The 22,671-nt window shown below is 29.6% G+C and overlaps 2 protein-coding genes across 3 annotated transcripts; both read left to right on the top strand.

Moving 5' to 3' along the window:
- The first annotated feature begins 2,977 nt into the window (after window positions 1–2,977).
- Window positions 2,978–5,067, top strand: LOC114195279 (zinc finger AN1 and C2H2 domain-containing stress-associated protein 13-like). The gene is made up of 2 exons (XM_085665123.1): window positions 2,978–3,255; window positions 4,078–5,067. Exons 1-2 carry the CDS (start codon window positions 3,157–3,159, stop codon window positions 4,846–4,848), a joined length of 870 nt encoding a protein of 289 aa, XP_085521249.1. The 5' UTR covers window positions 2,978–3,156; the 3' UTR covers window positions 4,849–5,067.
- A 7,434-nt stretch (window positions 5,068–12,501) lies between these two features.
- On the top strand, window positions 12,502–21,233 carry LOC114177223 (protein SEMI-ROLLED LEAF 2-like). Of its 2 annotated transcripts, XM_028062493.2 has the most exons (20): window positions 12,502–12,783; window positions 12,855–13,236; window positions 13,725–13,799; window positions 13,910–14,025; window positions 14,346–14,460; window positions 14,608–14,736; window positions 15,315–15,362; window positions 16,238–16,440; window positions 16,530–16,726; window positions 16,834–17,126; window positions 17,335–17,484; window positions 17,583–18,002; window positions 18,208–18,357; window positions 19,003–19,075; window positions 19,551–19,678; window positions 19,775–19,969; window positions 20,056–20,154; window positions 20,239–20,367; window positions 20,473–20,691; window positions 20,905–21,233. In XM_028062493.2, the coding sequence occupies exons 2-20, from the start codon at window positions 13,075–13,077 to the stop codon at window positions 21,067–21,069; spliced, it is 3,066 nt and encodes a 1,021-aa protein (XP_027918294.2). In that variant the 5' UTR covers window positions 12,502–12,783; window positions 12,855–13,074; the 3' UTR covers window positions 21,070–21,233. The 2 variants fall into 2 exon arrangements, with proteins under 2 accessions (XP_027918294.2, XP_085527914.1); XM_085671788.1 differs by having other exon boundaries at window positions 12,502–13,236.
- Window positions 21,234–22,671: the final 1,438 nt, after the last annotated feature.

Raw genomic sequence — 22,671 nt, 5'->3', positions numbered from 1 at the left:
GTGAAAACTTGAATTTTAATAAAAAATAGTAAAACATTTATATAAAAATTAAATCTACTATCAATCTAGAAAGAAATAAAATTGTTTCATTTTGAAAAAAAAAATCGAGGGTGGACAAATTAACGAAAATTAAGACTAAATTGAATATAAGACATTCACATATGATATTGATACATGACACTGACACTACAATATGACATGATGTTGACTTGACATGTGGACAATCTTTTTTTCAAAATTTAGAAAAAAAAATAAAAAAATTTAAAAAAAAAAATCACGAACTGACACATAACATACATTATTTACATTTCATTAACCATTTAAGCATCGTTACAAAATAGGACTAAATTGACTAAAATTGAAACTTTATTGAACATGAAAAAAAAATAAAGAGGATCACATTGAACAAATTGGATAAAAATAGGGATTAAAATAGTATTTAAACATTTATTCATATAAAGATAAGAGGAAAAGGTATTGATAATTGTTGTATGGAATCTTAAATTATCTGATTGGATAGTTTAAGAAAATTAATAGTTTTTTTAGCAGTTTACTAGTACATATATTTTAATTTATATTTCATAAAATTTGATTCATTTTATTTTATATGTTAATCTCCTTATGCATATTTGATGACACTTTAGAAATATTAACCATTTTTTAATAGCTCATTAGTACATATATTTCAATTTATATTTCACATGTTTAATGAAATTTGGTTCATTATATTTTATGTTGATATTCAAATATATATTTAATTATGGTTGATTATCATTTTTATTTTGTGCACGTGAAGATTACTGAAAAATACTATCAAAATTTTGTGAAGTATAAGAAATATGTATTAAAAGTTATGTACAAATTAGCTATGAAAAGTTAACCTTTTTTAACAGGGGTTACATTTTTTATTTTAAAAGTTGGAGTTACATTAATTTAAACTACACATAATGCTAATGACGATTATGTACATATGGATTGAAATTAGATTAATTTAGCAAACATAAATGATGAGTACAGTGAGAAAAAAAAAATTATACAATTTGTATAATGTGATAATTATAGTAGTGCTGGTGGAGTAAAGTTTAGGTGTCCTTATGATAATTGTCTAAGAGGGAGTAAAGTTGATGCTACAAAAATTAAGGATCTTTTTGTGTGAAGGTTATGTGTGAAATTATACAATTTGAACATGACATGGTAAATTATTTCATTCCACGGTGGATGATCCTGTGGAGGAAATTTGATTGAAATATTTGATTTGTGTTTTTGGAGCAAAATCCTTTGTTCAAGCTGTATATGAAACTATGTTCAGGAACGTAGAAAGTTCCTTGTATCTTCCATCAACTAAGTTCACAGTTTACATAATTGTCAATGTTAAAGTTGATGAATTTTAAGACAACCAATAAATGAACCGATTTAATAATTTATTTTTGTTATAAGAAATACATTATCTAATTGTATTCATGAGAAGAATATATTTTGTTTATGAGTATAAAGTATAAAAAAAACGCATGTTCTAATAATTACATATTATATAGGAAACAATTTTGAATGGTTGAGAATGTTTAAAAATGCGAGTTATCACGGTATAAACTGAAAAACGAACATGCCATGACAAAGGATAACCCTATATGAATGTTGTGTGGTATTTTTTGATCATTCCAAGGCTTAAACATTTGTTTGTAAATTCAAATGCTGCCAATGATAAATCACATGTAAATGAAAGGAAATGTGACAAATTGTTACAAATTATGGGTACAATTCATCTAAAGTGTAATATTTGTTCTATCACCAAAACTAATTGTTCTTGAATAATGTTTTACACATTATGGGTGCAATTCATCTACATTGTGTTTGGATAAAGAATTTTAGCAATTATAAGAAATTAAAATACATGGCATTTAAATTACTTACAATTCAATTTTCTTCATTCTTTAAATATTTTGTTTGAATGGAGTAATTAAAATATCTTTTTTTTTCGAATAGAGCATTTTGATTTTTCTACTAAGGAAATATTATATTTTAATTCTTTTTTAATAACTCAGTTTTACCATTTATCCTTGAACAACTTGTTTCAATCTTTGATTGGATTGACTTGTCTTGACATTTGATCCAACAAACTCATCTCAATCTTGATTTGAGTTGACTTAACTTGACCTTTGGTCCATATCGATTCGTCCCGACCATCGATCTTGACAAACTCATCTGACCTTTAACCTGAATTGACCCATCTCGAATCTTGACTCAAACCAAATCGACTTAAGCTTTGTTCCTGTTCGACCCGCTACAACTCTCGACTAGGACCAACTAGCACATTTTGTTTTTAATCTTATTCTTTAATTAATGATATTTTGAATTAAAGTATTTATTTACCAATTTTGCTCTTTAAATGATTTTTTTTTAATTTAATATTTTTTCGGTTTGCTCTTTAAATTTAATCTTTTCTTAAACTAAATTATATATAATAAATTATGTACACAATAAATAAAAACCATGTATAATAAATTATAACAATTATTAATATTTATTTTTGTTATAATAATAATGATTTTATTATTATTTTTTATTATCATTGAATAAAAGTAAAAACGTGCGATAACATACGTAGTCATGAAAAAAGATGTATAGTATGTCCACTATTTTAAAAGAATTTGAGTGATTTGTTGACAACTATGCTAAATTGAATATTCAGTAATAACCGATATTATCATTTTTATCCTTTTAAGAGTTACCTGATGTACTAATGCTTTAATATTTCAATCAGAATGGTTGTTCTGTTCAATTTCGTAACATGTTGATGTTCATGTTTGGACACACTGAAGCGACGGAGTGGAAACGGCAGAACAAGAACCAATTAGTGTGTTATATTATTATCGGAATTAATAAAAAAATTAAAATAGTTTACACTTTTGCTAATTATATTTTATTAATAGATTGGGTGAGATTAGATGAGTTTTAAAGGAGACGATTCCCTCCTTTTCCTGGATTTCTGGTTAGCTCTGTCATCTCTTTCTTTCCACGCTATATCCTCTCAATTCAACCAAAAAATTTCTCTCTCAAAATTCACATTCGATTTTTAATTTCTGAAGGGAAGGAGAGAGGGGCAGAGAGGGAGAAAATTCGTTTTCTCTCCTCTGCGTTGGGTAAAGCTTAATTCCGATGGGGACTCCGGAATTTCCAAATCTCGGCAAACATTGTTCTGTTTCCGATTGCGGGCAACTTGATTTTTTGCCCTTCACATGCGATCGCTGTAATCAGGTTTTTCAATACTCTTTCTCTTTTCTTTTCTTTTCTTTTCTTTTCTTTTTCTTTTTTATTAATTTATATGCTTATACTCTGTCTATTTCATCATTATATGATTGCTTTCAATAATTTATATTTCAGTTTCAATTTTTCACATGAATAAAAGAAACATAATTACAAGACCTAGCAATGTTGTTTCTAATGCTGGATTCTCTATAGAAATCTATCATATCATTAATAAAGTTGGTTTTGTTTTGTATTGTGACTTGAAATAAAGAAACTGGAAGAATTGTGGATTTCTATTCTTCTGGTTTACAATTACACTTTCACTTCCTCCGTTAATTTCCTCAAAATTTTGGAACTTATTTGTTTTTTTTTTTTTTTCCTTTGTGTGTTTGAACCTATCGCTTTAAGCGTCTTGCTGACATAGATTGGAGATTTACAAATATAAAAATTTTATTGTCAGAGATACATTGGAAAACATGAAAGAGTGTTACTTGATTTTCATTAAATTTTTTTCAACTAATTGTAATTTTGATCTATCTGGTAACCTAAACCTCTAATATTGTTTACCAAGAATGTTGATGTGGTGGAGTAAAAGACCAGTAAAGTTATATATTATCATGAATATGCAGACATTACAGGACAATAATAAAGTAAAATATCACGTCCATATGTTAAATTAACAAAATTATCCAATTGAATGAGTGGTAGAGTAAAATTTGCTGGAAAAAGAATGGGACACGGCATTTGCAAAATTGACAAGAATGCAATAAAACTTGTATCAACTTATGAACTCTTTGATTGAGCAAACCATTCACGCACAATTTCTTGCAGATATATTGTTTGGAGCACCGAGGTTATATTGAGCACAAGTGCACAAAGCCCAACAAAGACGATGTCAAAGTTGTCATATGTCCCCTCTGCGCAAAAGGAGTTCGCCTCATTCCAGATCAAGATCCCAACATAGCTTGGGACCATCATGTTAACATTGATTGTGATCCATCAAATTACCAGAAAGTGACAAAGAAGAGAAAATGCCCTGCCCCTGGATGCAGAGAGGTATTGGTATTCTCCAACACAATCAAGTGCAGGGATTGCTTGGAAGACCATTGTTTGAAGCACCGCTTTGGCTCTGATCACAAATGTTCTGGTCCCAAAAAGTTAGAGACAAGTTATTCATTCATGGGTTTATTTACTACGACTAAAAAAGAGGAGCCAAAACCCAAATTAACTTCCACAGCATCATCTAAGTGGACTTCAAGCTTTCTCAGTGTGGCTTCTAACATTCGTGCCTCGGCTGAAGCGAGCATGTCAAAATTGAGCAATGAAATTAACCAAGTTTGGCTGGCAGCAAGGGATGGTGCGGGACCGAACAGTGGCAGTGGAAATAAAAATGATCTTCAAGAGGAAACTTGCCCTCAATGTGGTGTAAAGTTTTCCTCTGCGATTTCTTTGGTGGATCATGTGCAAAAAGTTCATGAAAGCAATGGGAAACCATTAGGGGTTAAGAAGATTGATGCGTGCCCCAAGTGTAGTAGAGGGTTTGTTGACCCGGTATCCCTAGTGGAACATATTGAGAAGGATCATGGTGGTTCTGCAGCATAGAAAATTCAAGTTTTTTAATGAATTTTCTTTTTATACATATTATTCAATCATCATTTTGTTCTGTTTTATAGCAGAAGAATGTGAAGATGAGGCTAGGTTTGTTCCCAATGCTCTTGTAGTTATGTCATTATTTAATGGCTAGATCACTGTGTCATTTCTTCAAACATTATACCTTCATGTTTAGAATCAATCCCATGGCTTCACTTGGGCCTGTTTCCTGATCACGTGTTCTGCTAGAATCAAAATATTTTTAAAGACATAAAATTTTGATATATCAGTGACTGAAATTTAGCAGATTTTTCATAAGAGAATATGAAATCTCGTTTTCTAATTTCCGTATCCGGAAAGTCCTCATTTTTTCAATGTTTGCTCTCTTATCCTATGTTTCTAAATAATTAAAAATATTTTAATTACAATAACAAAAGTATTTTTCTTATCGAATTTATTAAAGATCAAATTATAAAATATTTGTTGTCATCGTATTCTCTTTACATTTTTTCAATGAAGATGATTCCATGTTTGGTATTTCAATAAACTTTACATTGGTCATTAATGACCTAATACAAATGAGAGTTCATTTCAGTGTTATTAGATAATATATTAAATTATTAATTTGATTCCTCTATTTAATTGATTAAGCTCATTTGGATTATTTATTATCAAAAGTTTTTATTTTTTTATTTTTCTTAACTTCTAAAAGTATTGCTGTTACCGTTTTCTTAGCTTAGATTTATAATGGAGATGTCTTAACAAATGGTCTCTATGCCTTCTCTCTTGATTGTACGAGAAAAACAACATTGATCCGATTTTAAAATTGAAGAGATTAAATTACTATGTTAATAATAAAATAATTAAATTAAAATTAGTATTTTATTATTTTTGCAGAACATAAATTATTGACTTAATTAATTTGTTTTCAATATTTACATCTTTAATTTACTTTTATGTATATTTTTTCTTTTAATTAAGTTCAATATTTATTATATATAATCAATATGGTATTTTTTTAAAAATAGCATTTTTTTCGTAATATGTTAAAAATTAGAAGATATTGTGAGTAAAATTATTTAGAATATACTCATATCAAAATTGGAAGGTGTCACATGTTTGTTTTTTAATTTTCCTTTTTTATTCATAAAATGTGAATAAAAAAATAGTAAATCATATATATATATATATATATATATATATATATATATATATGTATATATATATAAGGAATAAATTAAGAGTTAAATTTCTACGTTGGGTAGAAAAAATAAATTTAAACATTATATAGAAAATGAAAGACACATAAATTTATTATTTTAAAGTTTTGGGTTAAAAGTGATTTTATCTATAACAATATATAAAGAGGATTTCCTTTTTTGTGTTCACATTTCAAAATATCATTTTTATCCTTTAAAATATAATTATTTTTTGTGTTTTCAGTTATTCTCTCATCTTTTCTGATATTTTTTTAGTTTATTTTTAAAAATATAATTTTATTTTATATTTTAACTTAATAACATTACATTATCATCATCTAATAATATAATATCACGCATATTTAAAAAATGCGTACAAACATGCACAAGATAAGCAGTATCGCGCCTATGTGTACGCTAGTATGTATAAAACCAACGTTTCACAAAGTGGTTTTATAACCATAATCTCTCAATGATTATAAGTCTCATATGAAAAAAAATTCCAACAAAAAAAAAAATATATATATATATATATATATATATATAAAATAAATAAACGAAACTTCCTTTTTTAACTTATTGTTTTGACGTGGATGTACCATTTAGAATTTACTTTAGCAGTTGCACGATGCTGCAGAGAAAAAACATTCTTGGTGAGACTTCGTGTAGTTGTTGTATGGGAAAATCACAATAAGTTATCTACAAGTATGGTGGTAGCTTTTCAAGATTTAATAACCTTTTTCAATTAAAAAATTTAAATAAAAACTTCCCACAGATAGATTAAATCAAGAAATTATTTCACAAAAAATCAATTATGCACATTGTGGACAATAAGAGAAGTTGTACTATCATGTTCACCTCTCTTATATTTATACACACAAACTCGCATTTTTATCGATACATCTATTTTATAATATAAGATATTACTTTTCTTCTATCTTTACGTATAAGTTATGAGAAGAAAGAATATGTACAAAAAGTATTTGGTGAAAATAATTAAAAGGGAGTTTTGTTTATTTGTTTATTGATTTATTAGAACATTGTTTAATATATAAAGTACAAGGTCTCATTATGTAAAAAGAAAACTAAAACCTAATAAAATAATATATTTGATAATAATAAAACAGAATAAAATATATCATATCTCTATCGATACAAATAAAAATAAAAGATATATAATATTTTCATCACCCGTTCTCAAAGTGGACATAAAGATTGTAAAGTCCTAATTTGAAAGTAGCAACCTGGAAAAGCAGAAGGATGTAATGACTTAGTAAACATATCAACAAGTTAACTTGTATAAGGAACATGGAGAAGGTGGATAAAACCATCAACAAGCTTTTGTCGAATAATGTGACAATCAAGTTCTATATGCTTGGTTCTCTCATGAAAAGTGGGGTTCTTGAGAATGTGAATAGCGGAATTGTTGTCACAAAAGACAATGTAGGGAGTGGGAACAAAAAAATGTCAATCCTCAAGAAGGTATTGAATCCATTGTAATTCACCTGCCAGGGAAGCCAAGGCGCGATACTCAGTCTCAGAAGAAGATCGTGAAACAATGATTTGTTTCTTAGACTTCTAAGCAATCAAAGAGGTGCCTAAGAAAACACAATATCCAAAGACAAAGCGTCAAGTAGTGACACATGTTGCCCATTCAGAATCAAAAAACACCTTAATTTTAAGAGAGGTGTTGGATTTATTCAAAAGATTATAGCCAAGAGCATGTTTCAGGTATCGAATGATCCGTAAAGCCTACTGCATATGTGGTTCACGCGGAAAAGAAACAAAATGACTGAGTTAATGGACAACAAAACTAATATCAGGCCTGTTGTTAGTCAAGTAAAGTAATCGTCTAATCAGACACTAAAAGAAAGAAGGATCTGGTAGAAAACTGCCATCGTCGGCATGAAGTTTGATAAAAGGATCAGATGGTGTTGGTGCAGGTTTACATCCAAGCATCCATGCCTTTGAAGTAAGGTCTAAACAATATTTCCTTTGGTTCAAAACTAATCTATCAAGAGAACGAGTAACTTCAAAGCCCAAAAATTATTTGAGAGGGCCAAAATTTTTAATATGAAATCTAGAATGAAGATGAACTTTTACAACATTAATTTTAGCAATGCTATTACTTGTGAGAACCACGTAATCAATATAAACCAATAAAACAGTAATAATATAGACAAATTTCTTCACAAAGAGAGAGTGGTCTGCAAAGCTTTGTGTGTAGTCAAGAAGAAGTAGCTCTGAAGTTAATTTTTTATTCCAATTACGATTGACTTGTTTAAAACCATATAGAGACTTGTTAAGTTTACAAACAATATTTGACTGGGGAAGAGAAAGATCAGGTGGAGGCTTCGTATAGATCTCTCCATGTAAATCTCCATGGAGAAAAACATTGTGAACATCTAACTGATGAATAAACCAATCACTAGCAGTGACCAAGGCTAAAAGGATACGTACAGTAGTAAGTTTGACAACATAGGGGAAAGTTTTGAAATAATCAAACCCCTCAGTTTGAGTAAAACCCTTAGCCACCAACCGTGTTTTAAACTTATCAATTGTACCATCTGGTTTATGTTTGAGTTTGTAAACCCAACGACAACCAATTGGCTTGAGGCCAGAAGTAGGAGGAACTAAAGTCCAAGTCTAGTTTTTGTCAAGAGCATGTAACTCAACATCCATAGACTGTTTTCAGCAATAATGTTGAGTAGCTTCTTTGAAGGGGAAAGGTTCAGCTTAGGCAAAAATATCATGACAAAAGGCATTATGGTCAAGAGAACAATTATCATAAGAAACAAATAGATGCATTGGATAAGGTGTGAAAAAAGTAAAGCATGAATTGGAAGCAACACCACAATAATGTTGATCTAAGTATCGATGATTTTTTACACTATAAGAAATTCTAAGATCAGGATCGGTAACTTCAACATTATCAGAAACAAGGCTAGAAGCAGGGTCCGTAGTAAGGTTAGTGGCAAATGAAACAAGTAAAGTTGGAAAATCATACATGCTAATATAACAGGAATGAAAATCATCAATTGAAACAATAAAGTTATCAGATGGCAAAACGAGTAAAGCAAGGAAAAATATTTTCCTGAAAGATAACATTCCTAGTCACAAAAATAGACTTGGAGTGAAAATCATACAAAACATATCCTTTTGATTGATTATTGAGAAAAAGAGTGGGTAACCTATTAATGAGATGAACAACCAGTTTAAGAGAATATGACCAGAAAATGTTTGATATTTTTGCTTGAAAAGGAAGAGCACGACACACATTAAGAAGATGTTGATGTTTCCTCATAACAATCCCATTTTGCTGAGGAGTTGCAATACAAGAAGTTTCATGAAAAATATATTTACTATTATATAAATTATTAAGAAGAAACTTTTTGCCATTATCGGAACTTATTTTCTCAAACTTGCAAGAAAATTGATTTTTTGTCAAAGTAATAAAATCTTAAAGAAGGGTCTGACTTCAGTTTTATTTTTAAGAAAAATAATCCAAGAAAATCTGTTATAGTCATCAACTGTAGTTAAAAAAAAATACTTGTATCCATCAATGAAAGAGATTGAAATTAGGCCTCAAATTTGTTATGAAGGATAAGATTGTCCAAGATAATGGTACCTGAGAATTTTGCAATGACAGAGTTTTGGTTGTGTAATTGTATAGAAATAGGTTTGAGATTTTGAAATAAAGATTTAAATGGACAAATATGGTCAGTAGCACCACTATATAAAATCTAAAAATCTAAGAAGAAAAAGGAAAAAACAAAACCTGTGGATTTGGTTGTACGTTGATGAACAACAATTGTGAGAGAAGAATCATTTTGAGACGGTTGGATCAAGGTGAGAAGAGCTTCAAACTGCTCTCTACAGAAACTAAATTGAGCTTCAGTTTTGTCATCCTTCTCAGCATGCATAAAGATCGACAGGAGATAAGGCGATATCAACCATACTAACATAGGTCTTGGAAGGAAGAGGATAGACTTTGGTGTTTTGGTGATAGTCTTGAGGTAGACCATGCTTAATCCAACAGTTACCTTGAGGTAGACCATGCTTAATCCAACTGTTACCATAGGTGTGATTGGTTTGGGGACAATGGTCACAATATTTGGGATTGCGACCACCAGACTGAGGAAAGTGTCCCCGTCCATGATTTCCAGATAAACTACCGTGAAAATGTTTACTATGTCCCTCGTGAAAGGAAAAATTGACAATAAAGTCTTGAGAAGTAGAATAAAAAGTAGCATTGAATTCACGTTCCTGGCAAAAAATCAAAGATAAATTTTGCGCCATGGTAAGAAATCAATAAGAAAAGAGAAAATACAGAAAACAATTTAAATTTGATACTATGTTAATATGTATAACCTCCCACTTACTTTTTTTTTCCAATTCTATACAACCTAGTATGAACCCACATCATAGTATTAATATAGAATTGGAAAAAAAGTATAAAATTGAAAATAAAAAATGAGTGGGAGGTACTTTTTGTGAGAAAGAAAAATGCGTATAAAAGGTGTTGGGTGAAAACAAAGAGAGCTTGCTTACTGGTTTATTAGAACTCTTGTTTAATATATAAAGTACAAATGTCTCATCATATAAATATAAAAGTAAAACCTAATAAAACAAAATATTTAATAATAATAAGAGAGAATCAAATATATGATATCTATATCAATATAAATAAAAAGGTTAAATATGTTTTTTGTCTCTCAAGTTTAAGTAAATTTTAGAATTAGTCCATTTTCGAAACTTTATACCAATTTAGTCTTTCATCTTTAGAAATACGTGAATTTAGTCATTCTTACCAAATTTTGTTAAGTTTACTTGACATTTTAAACGTATTTTATGATAATATTTGAGTTAACATTGAAGCGAAAATATGTGAAACGATGTAAATAATTCAAATACTATAATGAAATGTGTTTGAAATGTTAGATAAACTTGATCAAAATTAATTAAAAGGACTAAATTCACGCATTTTTAAAGATGAATGACTAAATTGGTCAAAAATTTTGAAGATTGACTAATTCCAAATTTCACTAAAACTTGAAGAAAAAAAAATATTTAACCCTAAATTAAAAATAAAAATATAAGATATATAATAGCTTTGTGAATAAGAGAAGTTGCACTGCCATATTCACCTCTCCAATATTTATACACACAACAAACTCGTACTTTTATTAATTAATTTAAAAATTATAAATAAAAATAACATACATATTTAAAACCTTCGAAAGCCGAACAAGGTACAAATTACTAATTCATGTTCATCTTTATAGTATATCAATATCTTTTTTTTAAGTAATAATTCACTCATAAAGAATTCATCAACCAAAACATATATAAAAGAAGCAAAGACCCCATTCCTCATAATTTTTTTTTTTTTATCAAAACATCAATTTTATAATATAGGATATTACTTTTTGTTCAATCTTTACGGGTCTATTACTTTAGCCAAACTTCATTAAGCTTCTCACCAAACTTAATTAACTTTACAAAACAGTTAACAAATATTTCATACATTACATAAATATTTAAAATTTAAGTAAAACTAAAAAAAATTAAAAAATAAGACAATGTCTTTAATTATTAAAAATAATTAAAATGAAAAGAATACAAATAACGTGTATCATATTCCTCAAGGGATAATAAATTAAAATATTTAAGTCCCTCTTAAATAAAAAAATAAAAAAATAAATATTTGAGATTTTTTAAACACATTTTTTTTAAACTAGAAAGGATAAATATACGAGATTTAGATTAAAAAATTATGTGAAAAAGTAAGATTTGCATAAATTAAAAATACAATCAATTAGAATTTTTTACAAGAAATAAAAATTATTAATTACAAAGTGTTTAAATGGTAATTAATTTAGAAATAAATAATTTATAATTTTGTTATATTATCTAGATGCAAAAAGAGTTGGATTTGTTGAGTCTCGTTGTCGCTTTTTCAAACTTCTGTATTTTTTTAATATTGTTATATATAATTATGAAAATTAGAGTATTAAAATAAAAGACTATAATTTAAAAGGTTATAATTTTTGTGTGATGTTATTTAAAAAATTATAATTTATCCAATTATGAATATTAATTAAATAATCAAGCTTTATAAAATACTCAAACAATTAAATATGTTTAAAATATATATTAAAAAAAAACGGATACTCAAGTTCGTCCCATTTTGGTCACCTTCAACTATTATAAATGAAAAAAGTGTATGAACTTTTGAAATAAAAACAATTTTTTTTACTAATGACAACTTTTAAATGTTAATAATGTAAATTTAATAATCCTCAGAATTTGAACTCACAATTTAATAATTATAAATAAAAATAGTGACATTCCATGTCTTGAAAATAAATTAAAAAAAAAAAAGAGAATTGAGAATGATTAGGTTTTTCTTTGTTTAAATTGAAGGATAGGCCACTATTTCTGAAGGGAGGGAATGTGCAAATTCTGATACCTAAATCGTGCTAATTAATCAATCAATAAATGGGATAAATAGAAGAAAGTATTGGAAGAGGAAGAGGAGGGAAATGATCCCTCACAAACCGTTTCATCAATCTGCAATTTTCCTTTCCTCCTCGTTTCCACCTTTCTTTCATTCCAATCAATGTTTCCTCCGACACCCCCATACACATGAATTTTCAACATCACATTATGTAAAAGATTCACACCACCATTTCATTTCTCATTTCCATGTTTCAAGGGATTCCCCACCCTCCTATTTCACACACTGGTGCCTTTCCCTCCCCAATGTTTTTCTGACATTTTTCTCATCAAATTCTGATGTTACATTAGTTTTTGCAGTTTCAGGTCTAGATTGATCGATTACCAACAAAATTTAATACATATGTAGGCTTGTGGTTGAATTGAAGGGATACCCTTTTGATATTTTGGCCTTTCTTTCCCTTATCATGTTCAGAATCGGACTTTCTTGAGGGAGGGAAAGAAGGCAAAATTCTGAACCAAACTTGTTAAATTTTGCAACTTTTTTCCATCATTTAATTGGTTTTTGGTTTTGGTAACAATGAGAAAAAAAGTGGGTAATAAGGTCTCTGGTGTTATTTCCCGCCAAGTTTTGCCTGTTTGTGGCAATCTTTGTGTCTTCTGCCCTGCTCTGAGGGCAAGGTCAAGACAACCTGTTAAGAGGTATAAGAAGCTCATTGCTGATATTTTTCCTCGTAATCAGGTTTGTTGTCTCTATTTTTTTTTTCTACTTAATTCACCATTTTCTGTTTAGTTCCATGTCTCTCTGTTCATTACATATTGTCATTTCAAGACTATTTCCTTGTCCAACCCATTTATGTTTTGTAGTTCAAGTTTTGGATACTTGTCTCCACAAAAACAACAAATAGTTGCTCATACACTTTTCCTCATTGTTGGTGTGAAAATCCTACTAGAGCACATATTGAACAAGCAAATAAATACAAACTTAGTTTAATCTTCAATTGAGGTAGTTAAGTAGGCTAGTGAGGTTCAAGGTAAGTAAACAATCAAATTCAAGCATAATTAAATATGTAAAATAATGCAAACTTGATGTCTATATTTACTAAAAGATGCATGCTTACATGTCAATTAGTGGCCTTAGTTTAATCGACTTATTCATTCCTTTTGTGTTCATTTTTGTCTCACAAGGTACTTACAACATTGATTTTACTTTTGTTTATGAGATGACAGGAGGAAGGACCAAATGATAGGCAAATAGGAAAACTATGTGATTATGCTGCCAGAAATCCTTTACGCATCCCAAAGGTATATGCAAACTTTAAACAAAATGTTCATAAAAGTTTAAATGTATTTTATTATATATCTTGCATACATTGATTCTTGTATATGTTCACTGAAGTTATATAATTTATCAGATTATGCAGGCCCTTGAGCAAAGATGCTACAAGGAGTTACGAGTCGAGAATTTCCATGCAGCCAAAATAGTCATGTGCGTTTACAGGAAATTTTTGTTTTCTTGTAAAGAGCAAATGTGAGTTCACATTTCTATTATCTTTACGCTTGTATATAGATGGATTTATACATGTCTGTTAGAATATATAAGAAGTTTTTGTAGTTTATCATGTATATGTGTTAGAATCAATTCATAGTAATCTTTTGAATTGATGATAACACTTTACTTTAACAAATTGTTCTTAGAATTTCAATGTGTCTATTGAGAAATTTTTCACGAATTTCTAAGAGAGTTTTGTTTTGTTCTTACTGATATATTTTTTGGTAATCTTTGCTTAACCTTGTAAAGTTAAGAGATTTGAAAACAAGTTGTGAACTTATTTTTCTTTGTTGACACAGACCATTGTTTGCGAATAGCTTGCTAAGTATTATTCACACGCTACTAGATCAATCACGTCAAGATGAAATGAGAATTATAGGATGTCAAGTTTTGTTTGATTTTGTAAATAATCAGGTTGGTTTTTATTGTTTCTTCTACAATTACAAGTCTTAAGTTCAATAATTTGACAATTATAATTCAGTTTTCATTTCTTGTAACCTTCAGAGTTTTGACTAGAAAAACGTATATGTAAGCCTATATATACTTTTATGAAATTTGTAGAATGATGGAAGCTACCTATTCAACTTAGAAGCTGTTATCCCGAAACTTTGTCTATTAGCCCAAGAAACAGGAGATGATGAAAGGGCAAGAATCAGTCGTTCAACTGGTTTGAAAGCACTTTCAGCAATGGTAGTTATTTAATAATAATTCTGCCACTACAATTGCTATTAACTCTTTTATTGAATAATTTAATTCTAGTATTTTCCATCCACCTTTCTATAATGGGATAGTTGCAATTTTGCTTTATAACTATTCCGCATTCCAAATAAGTTCATGTTATCTTTGTATTTTAACTTCGATGATCCAATAGTTGCTTTAACTTTACCTTAGTTCTAAGTTAATTCCTACTGTAAATCTAAAAAGTGTTTTTTACTTTTTTCATTTTTAAAACTAATTTTATGCTCAATGGACATGTTTGCTTACCAGCGTAGTTCACATTTTTTATTTTATTTTTTGTGATCATTAAAAGCTCTTATATAATTTGGGTTTCATATTGTGACTTAAATTTACTGTGATAAGTATTTGTTTCTTTTTTGATTCACTTTTTTGAGGTTACATACTTCTTAGACTCTGCGAAGATGTTGGAATGGAATTGATTATTTATTTCTGTTGTATTTCCCTTTTTTCAGTAATTTGTCTCCTTTCTTCAATTTTAGCATAGTTTTAACACACATCCTTTTGAATTAAATGACTATTTTGCTTTATAGGTTCGATTTATGGGTGTAAATTCTCACATGTCGGTTGAATTTGATAACGTAAGTAAATTTTTACTTTTCAATCTTATGAGTACTTAGTTTTGTAATATTTGCTAGGGATGTCTTTTGTGGATATATAAGCATACTTTAGTAACTATACTTCTGTCCTAGAATTGAAAAGGACAATTATTTTTTGGGTATATGCAGATAATTTTGTAAACAATCTCATTTAACGCGCCTTGTGTAGTCTCCATCATGCATGTGTTTGCAGCCATCTTATGCAAAATTACATTTTGTATGCACACACTCTCTAAATTTTTATAAGATTAATTTGCAGACAAATGTTGGTAATAAAAAGAGTAACAATTTATTACAATAATTTGCATTATTTATTCGGTTAGAAATTGTTGGGCTTCTCAGTCGTGATCCCCCATTCTATATGTTCATTACTAATGATCTATGAAGCCTGGATACGGACACGGATACAACATAGATACGGACATACGGCTAAATTGAAAAACATAGGACACAAAACATGGCATGTATATACATATTATTTTCAAACTTTCAACTAACACATTGTCAACTAATATAGAAATGAATATAATTTATTTATTGAATATCAAAAAAATGAAAAGTAGTAATCATATAATACTTTTTCCTTATTTTATAATCATAATAGAAACTTATGTGATAAATTTACAAGTTTATGGATTTTTTAGAAAATTATTGAATTTGTGGTTATTAATATTGTGTTGGAGTCATGTCAAAATCATGTTAAAAACAAAAAAAATATCTTTTAAATTGGACATTTTACTGATACGTGTCGTACGAGTGTCGGTGTTCGATACGTGTTGGAACATTGATGATTGTATTCTTATATGTTATCTATATGGGTATTAATATATTAAAAATTTCTATCTATTTAATTGTAGATCGTTTCTGTTGTCTTGGAAAATTATGAAATTCCCAAGGACAATTTAGCAAATATTGATGATGAGGAAAAAGGAGTCGAGAATACGTGGGTCGAAGATGCGATGGCCAACGAGGATCAAAACTGTCCTTTGCATGATGTCAGAACGAGGAACCCTTCGTGGACGAAAGTTGTTAACGATAAAGGCGAAATGATTGTAGCCATGTAATTATTTTTATAATAGTAAATATTTGCAATAAATTTATGTTATCTTGCACTTATCTCATTGACTTAACATTCATAAATTCACACAGGGAAGATGACAATAATCCAGCTTTTTGGTCTGGGGTTTGTCTGCATAATATGGCCAACTTAGCCAAGGAGGGAACTACTATACGTCGTGTGATGGAATCTATATTCCGGTACTTCGATAATGGAAACTTATGGTCTATAGACCATGGCCTGGCCATTTCTGTTTTGAAGGATATATTATTTTTGATGGATGATTCGGGTAGACTTACTTATTTCATGTTACACTTCTCTTGTATCATATGATGTTTTGTTGATTGTTACTACTTTTTATGTTTTCTCTTTCATTTTTTCTGCATCTTGTTGCAGAGAAAAACACACATGTGTTGCTATCAATGTTAATTAAGCACCTGGATCATAAAACTGTCCTTAAAGAACCTCATATGCAACTTGACATTGTCGAGGTCACCACTTCACTTTCCCAATATGCAAAGGTCCAACCTTCTGTATCAATAATTGGTGCAGTGAGTGATATGATGAGACATTTGCGGAAGTGCATACATTGTTCCTTAGAAGAGTCAAAGATGTCCCCTGATGAAATAAACTGGAATAAGAATTTTAGAAAAATTGTGGATAAGTGCCTTGTAAAGTTGTCAAATAAGGTACAGGAATTTTTACACAGTTTTCATTCAAGTTTATCCTTAAACTTCACATGACAGCTGAACCAGAAATGTTTTGAATGACTAATATGTATGATTTTTGTTGTCACTAAAATGTGGTTGAAGTTATAATATATGTAGTTGTCACACAATATTACATTTATCATAAAAAGTAAAGGAAGAGATCTAACCTTCTTCTACTCATGAATAGGTTGGAGAAGCAGAGCCAATTCTTGATGTTATGGCTGTGATGTTAGAGAACATCTCAGCTACCACATCAAACTCTAGAACCACAATCCATGCTGTAAATAGAACTGCTCAAATTGTAGCCTCCTTACCAAATAAGTCATATCAGAATAAGGCAAGTAGTGGATATTCTTGGTGCTGTTCTTTCTTCTATGAGTCATTGCTTTGATTTTATGGATAAATTATCTTATAAAACCTTAATTTACATCCCAGGCATTCCCTGAGACCTTGCTTCATCAATTGGTCCTGGCTATGGTCCATCCTGATCATGAAACACGAGAAGTAGCTCACCGTATCTTTTCTGTTATTCTTGTGCCAGCCTCTATATTTTCTGGTCGAAGCATGACTATTTGTGACCGTAAGCCATCAACTGTTCCACGAACTCTCTCTCGAGCAGTCTCTGTTTTCTCTTCTTCAGCCGTCTTATTTGAGAAGTTAAGACTGGAGAAAGGTTTAAGTGAAAAATCAATTAAGTATAGACAAAATACTTCTGGAGAGATTGACTCTTCTAATAGCAATGGTGGGATCGTAAACAAGTTAAAGTCAATGCATAATCGGGTGAATAGCATAAATAATCCTCCTCTACAATTCGAAGTTGATGAAATTGCTGCAAAAAATGATGATAAAAACTCGGTGAGTCTCATGTTGATTAGTTTCCACTAATGATTTCATTATTGGAAACATAGTAGTTAGATGACTAATTCTCACTTTTCCAATATTCGTATATGGGTGCGTGCATACAAACTCCCCTTCTAACCACTATGTGCTTTTCTTAAATTATCTTGAGGTTGATGTTATCAGGGTTAACAGTGTTGATCAATTTTTCACTTGTATATAGGTGGTTGCTGCTCTTAAGCTGAGTAGGGTTCAGATAAATCGATTACTATCATCAATTTGGGTACAATCTGTATCTCCTAAAAACGTGCCTGCAAATTATGAAGCAATTGCTCATTCATACACTTTGGTGCTGCTTGTTTCAAGAGATAAGGTGATGATTAGATTCATGATATTGTTTTTTTTCTTGGTATATAATCTCAAAATAATTTATTTTTTTTAAGGGGTCCTCTTTTTATAATGTTTTCTGCTTTTTTTCCCTTTTATTCATGAAAATATGTATTTTTTACAGAATTGTTACATCATTATTTTTTATTGATATTTAAGTTTTTGAATGTTTCAATCCTCAAAACACATGAAAAAGTAGGGAAATGGATAAAAATAAAGATGGAGAATTTGGAATAGAATATTCCATGGGTTAGTTATTGGTGGTGTTAAATTTAAGCTCCTACTTGTGGTCTACATCTTTGATGTAATATCATTATTTTTTATCTTGCACTTTACTTTATTCATCTATTGTCTATAATTATTTATATGTCCATAACATTTGTAATGTGATGTATATTTTTCATATTATACTTGTGAATGTATTATGGAATGTTAAGGTCCATCGTGCAACCTAAAGTTGTAAACTATTCACCCAAAGATATAATATGTATGTTAGCATTGCTTTAGGATCTTACAGTTAAAATGGAGAAAATGGTCAAGGTTGTTTATAGTGTTTTCATTCTTTCTTTTTAATGAACGAGACTTTCTTTTCCTTTAAAATTATTTTCCAAAATTACTTTGCCTTTTGCAGAATTCATATCATGAGTTACTGGTTCGAAGTTTTCAACTTGCTTTTTCTTTATGGAATATTTCTCTAAAGGAAGGTGAGTTATTCATTAGAGTTAAATTTGATAGAGAATCCAATTGTGACATGATTGAGTTTTTCTTGGGTCCTTTAATAGTATTAGTAGACATTACGTATCTTTGACATCCTATATTTATATTGGAAACAAAATCATTCTTCTTTTCTATTACTCAAACTATATATTATAGTCACACTTACAATTTATCATTTGTAGTTCAAAATTCTTTTTCCTGCTTAATATTGAGTTAAGTGGTACTGTGCTTCTAATGGACATTAGCCAATAATTTGTATACTATAAAAAGGCTTGGAAATTGTAGTTTGGTGAGGAGTCTTCGAAATAAAGTAGCATATGATCATTCTAAGCAGCCATTTTATTAGAAAATAAACACATTTCCATTGGGAGTGGGTGCAAAATGAGAACAGGGAAGAACAAACATACCTTTGTTGTTGGAATGTTAGTCCTTTCAGCTCTTAATTCCTAATTTATATTGTAGGGTCATTACCATCATCTCGTCGAAGATCACTCTTTACTCTGGCTACTTCAATGATTGTGTTTTCTTCGAAAGAATACAACATTGACCGTCTTGTCCAAAGTGCCAAAGGAGTGCTTTTGGATAGACAGGTATTGTCCATACAAAAGTTTTCCGACACCTTATGCCTTATTATTTGTAAATGTTTTCACCATATAACCTTTAATGTTGTCATCAACTGAATTCAGATTGATCCTTACCTTCAATTAGTTGATGATTATAAGTTGCAAGTTGTCAACTTTCCACCACAAACCATCATTTATGGATCTAAAGAAGACGATGATAGGGCCACACAAACGCTTTCAGAGTTATTGGGTTCTATTAACGAAACACGAGATCTCTTTGCTACTGAAATCATTAAGTGCTTGGAGACGTTTGCAAAAGTAAAACTTTCACATGTGTTTAGAACTGTCAATAGATAAAAATAGTTGTATTTCTAGACATCATGAACCTTTTATCATTTATGCAGGCCGAATTATCTTCAATTAAGGAACAACTGCTGGAAGACTTTGCACCGGTTGCTATGTGTGAACTTGGATCTCAATTAACAGTGAATATGGCTACAAAGGTGACTTAAATGGGTTTCTTTTCGGAGTTAATAAACTTATGTATGTTTCTAATTACGATTGACAGTTAATTTCACAACATACAGGGTGCTTTAACGGCTTCAAATGTCGATGACGACTTCACTTTTGAACCACTTGAAGGTCAAACTAAACCAAATCCTGCTTTATCCGTAGAGGTCCCTAGTCTTCTAAGTGCTAATCAACTTATAGACCTTGTACGTGATCCCTTCTTTATTGTTGTACATTTTTGTGTTCTTTGGATTGTGTTTTAAGTTCTTCTATCAATTGCACAAAAAATTGGCATTTCACTTTGAATGTAGGCTTCGGAGACACCTAGTCCAGCTGGGAGGATTTCTGTATCAAACGCATCTTACAATGATATGGCTGATAAGTGTGAGGTACTTTTGATGGAAAAGAATAAGATGTCTAGATTGATGAGTACCAAACAAAAGGAAGATAGTTTAGAGGACTCTCTTCTGCTGGATGAAGATAACGCATTGAAAAACAAGGAATCCTCTAACCAAATGGATTTTCAGAAGGTAATTCCTGGCTTTAAAATTCCACACTTACATTCAATAACTACGTATGCATGTTTTTGTTTTTATCTAACAAAGGTTTATTAAATTATCTGCATAAAAATGTATGGTTGTACATGAACTTTATGACACTATAAATGTACCTTGAAGATAGGCTTACCCTACATATACACATACATTTGAAATGACTATCTAATTAAGTTATATAAAATGCAGGTGAATATTCTTCCCTTTGATGATAATGTTGGTGTGGATTTATTCAAAGCAACTTCTGGTCCTCTTCCAATGTTGTGTGCAACTGAATATCAAACTCATTCTCATTCTTTCAAACTTCCAGCAGCAAGCCCTTATGATAACTTTCTAAAAGCTGCTGGTTGTTGATCTTGTAGTTATGCTAAATTACACACTTTACAAGCTAGTTAAAAAATCATGATGAAGGAAGTGAGTAGTGGATCACAAAGGGAAGGTTTTTATTAAGAACTTTAATTTCACTGGTGGACAAGGCAAAGATATATCAAGAAATATTAGTATTCTTATTCTGATCATATGTTCAATTTTGATACTTTATTCTGTATAACCTTTCTTTATTAATTGGTATGTTGTCGACTCAGGCTTCATACTAATTAAGCAGTCGTTTTAAAATGCAGAGTATAATTTCAGTCTGCATTTTGTCTTCACTATGATCTAATATTTACTGTTAGATGGGATAAACTTGTTCATAAGCATATGTAGAATTAGAAAAGAAGTTTGTGTAATATAAAATTAGTTTATAAACGAAACCATTTACAAAAAATTATTTTCTATTAGATATTTTTAATCTAATTTTTAACTAATGAATACATTAATTTTAGTTTAGGAAGATGTTTCTTTTTTTTCACTTTTTTTTTTATATTTTAAAAATGTTTCATAAAGAAGTGTCCTCCAAACAAATCTTCATAAAAGAAAACTTTAATTGAATACATATAACAACTCATTTTTCTCTTATTTTTATATTGGATCATGACTGAAATAAATATCTTCCACCGCGATGTTGTGCTTGAAAAAAGTGAATTGCAATAAAGGAAGGATATTGTAACAATTTGATTTATGTTCAAAGAATTGAAGTAAAAAAGTCATGTTAATAGAATTGCAAAGATTATTTAGGAAATTTTGGTTGGAAACCGAATCATAAATTGAAATTATTTAACTGTGCTTGTCATTGTAGTAATAGTAATGGGAGTTGAGTATAAAGGGAAAAAAATCATCTCATTCTCATAAACCCTACCTTAGACATCACTGACAAACATAGTTAATTTTACTTTGATTTATATGGAATATGCACACGATGACAACACACAACAAGTATATGATGAAATATTTACTTGATAAGATTTTTGTCATAAAAGTGTTAAGTTAATTACTTGAGCTTTGTTTATTATATGGGACATTCTTTGACATGTATTTCTCTAATGGTGGAGTTAACCAGGAAACTCTTTCATGTTTGAGGGGACTATGCATAACAATAAAAGAAAGAAAAAAAAAATCATATACAAAAATTTCAAAGAACTTGATGATGACAAACATAATTTAAAAGTAGGTTAGTAGGCTAAAATTTTCTATTCGATACAAAAATTACATAAAATTGTTTCAAATTTAGAGTTATGAAAATATTCAGCCTTGCGTTTACTAATTTTGGTAGATTAAAAACTAGAAAAAAAAAATAGTGAATAATATTAACTATGGCAAAATCAAGTTATTTCAATCATTTTCAGATTGGCCTGTTAAAAATAAGAAGAGATGTGTCATGACAAAGTGAGCTAAAAATTGTCCTTTTCTGAAAGTCAATGTCCAATTAATACATACTTTTATATATACTCATTTATTTATTCATCTTGTTATGATTTATAATTCTCAACTCTAGATTGTTAATAAATGTCATTGGCTATTAATATTCTCTCTTTTCTTTTGGATTTTTTTTTTATCTTATTGATCTGTGTTTTAGTT

Source organism: Vigna unguiculata, chromosome 1 (genome assembly GCF_037176805.1).
Source record: "Vigna unguiculata cultivar grain cowpea cultivar isolate G323 ecotype 2 chromosome 1, ASM3717680v1, whole genome shotgun sequence".
NCBI lineage: Eukaryota > Viridiplantae > Streptophyta > Magnoliopsida > Fabales > Fabaceae > Vigna > Vigna unguiculata.
This window is presented reverse-complemented; position numbering and strand designations above follow the sequence as displayed.

Excerpts from the sequence above, each read along its gene's own strand:
- LOC114195279 (XM_085665123.1), top strand. The coding sequence starts at position 3,157 with ATGGGGACTCCGGAATTTCCAAATCTCGGCAAACATTGTTCTGTTTCC. Across the intron at positions 3,256-4,077 it reads CATGCGATCGCTGTAATCAG|ATATATTGTTTGGAGCACCG; the intron begins GTTTTTCAATAC and ends AATTTCTTGCAG.
- LOC114177223 (XM_028062493.2), top strand. The coding sequence starts at position 13,075 with ATGAGAAAAAAAGTGGGTAATAAGGTCTCTGGTGTTATTTCCCGCCAA. Across the intron at positions 18,003-18,207 it reads AAAATGATGATAAAAACTCG|GTGGTTGCTGCTCTTAAGCT; the intron begins GTGAGTCTCATG and ends ACTTGTATATAG. Across the intron at positions 19,970-20,055 it reads GCTTGGAGACGTTTGCAAAA|GCCGAATTATCTTCAATTAA; the intron begins GTAAAACTTTCA and ends TCATTTATGCAG.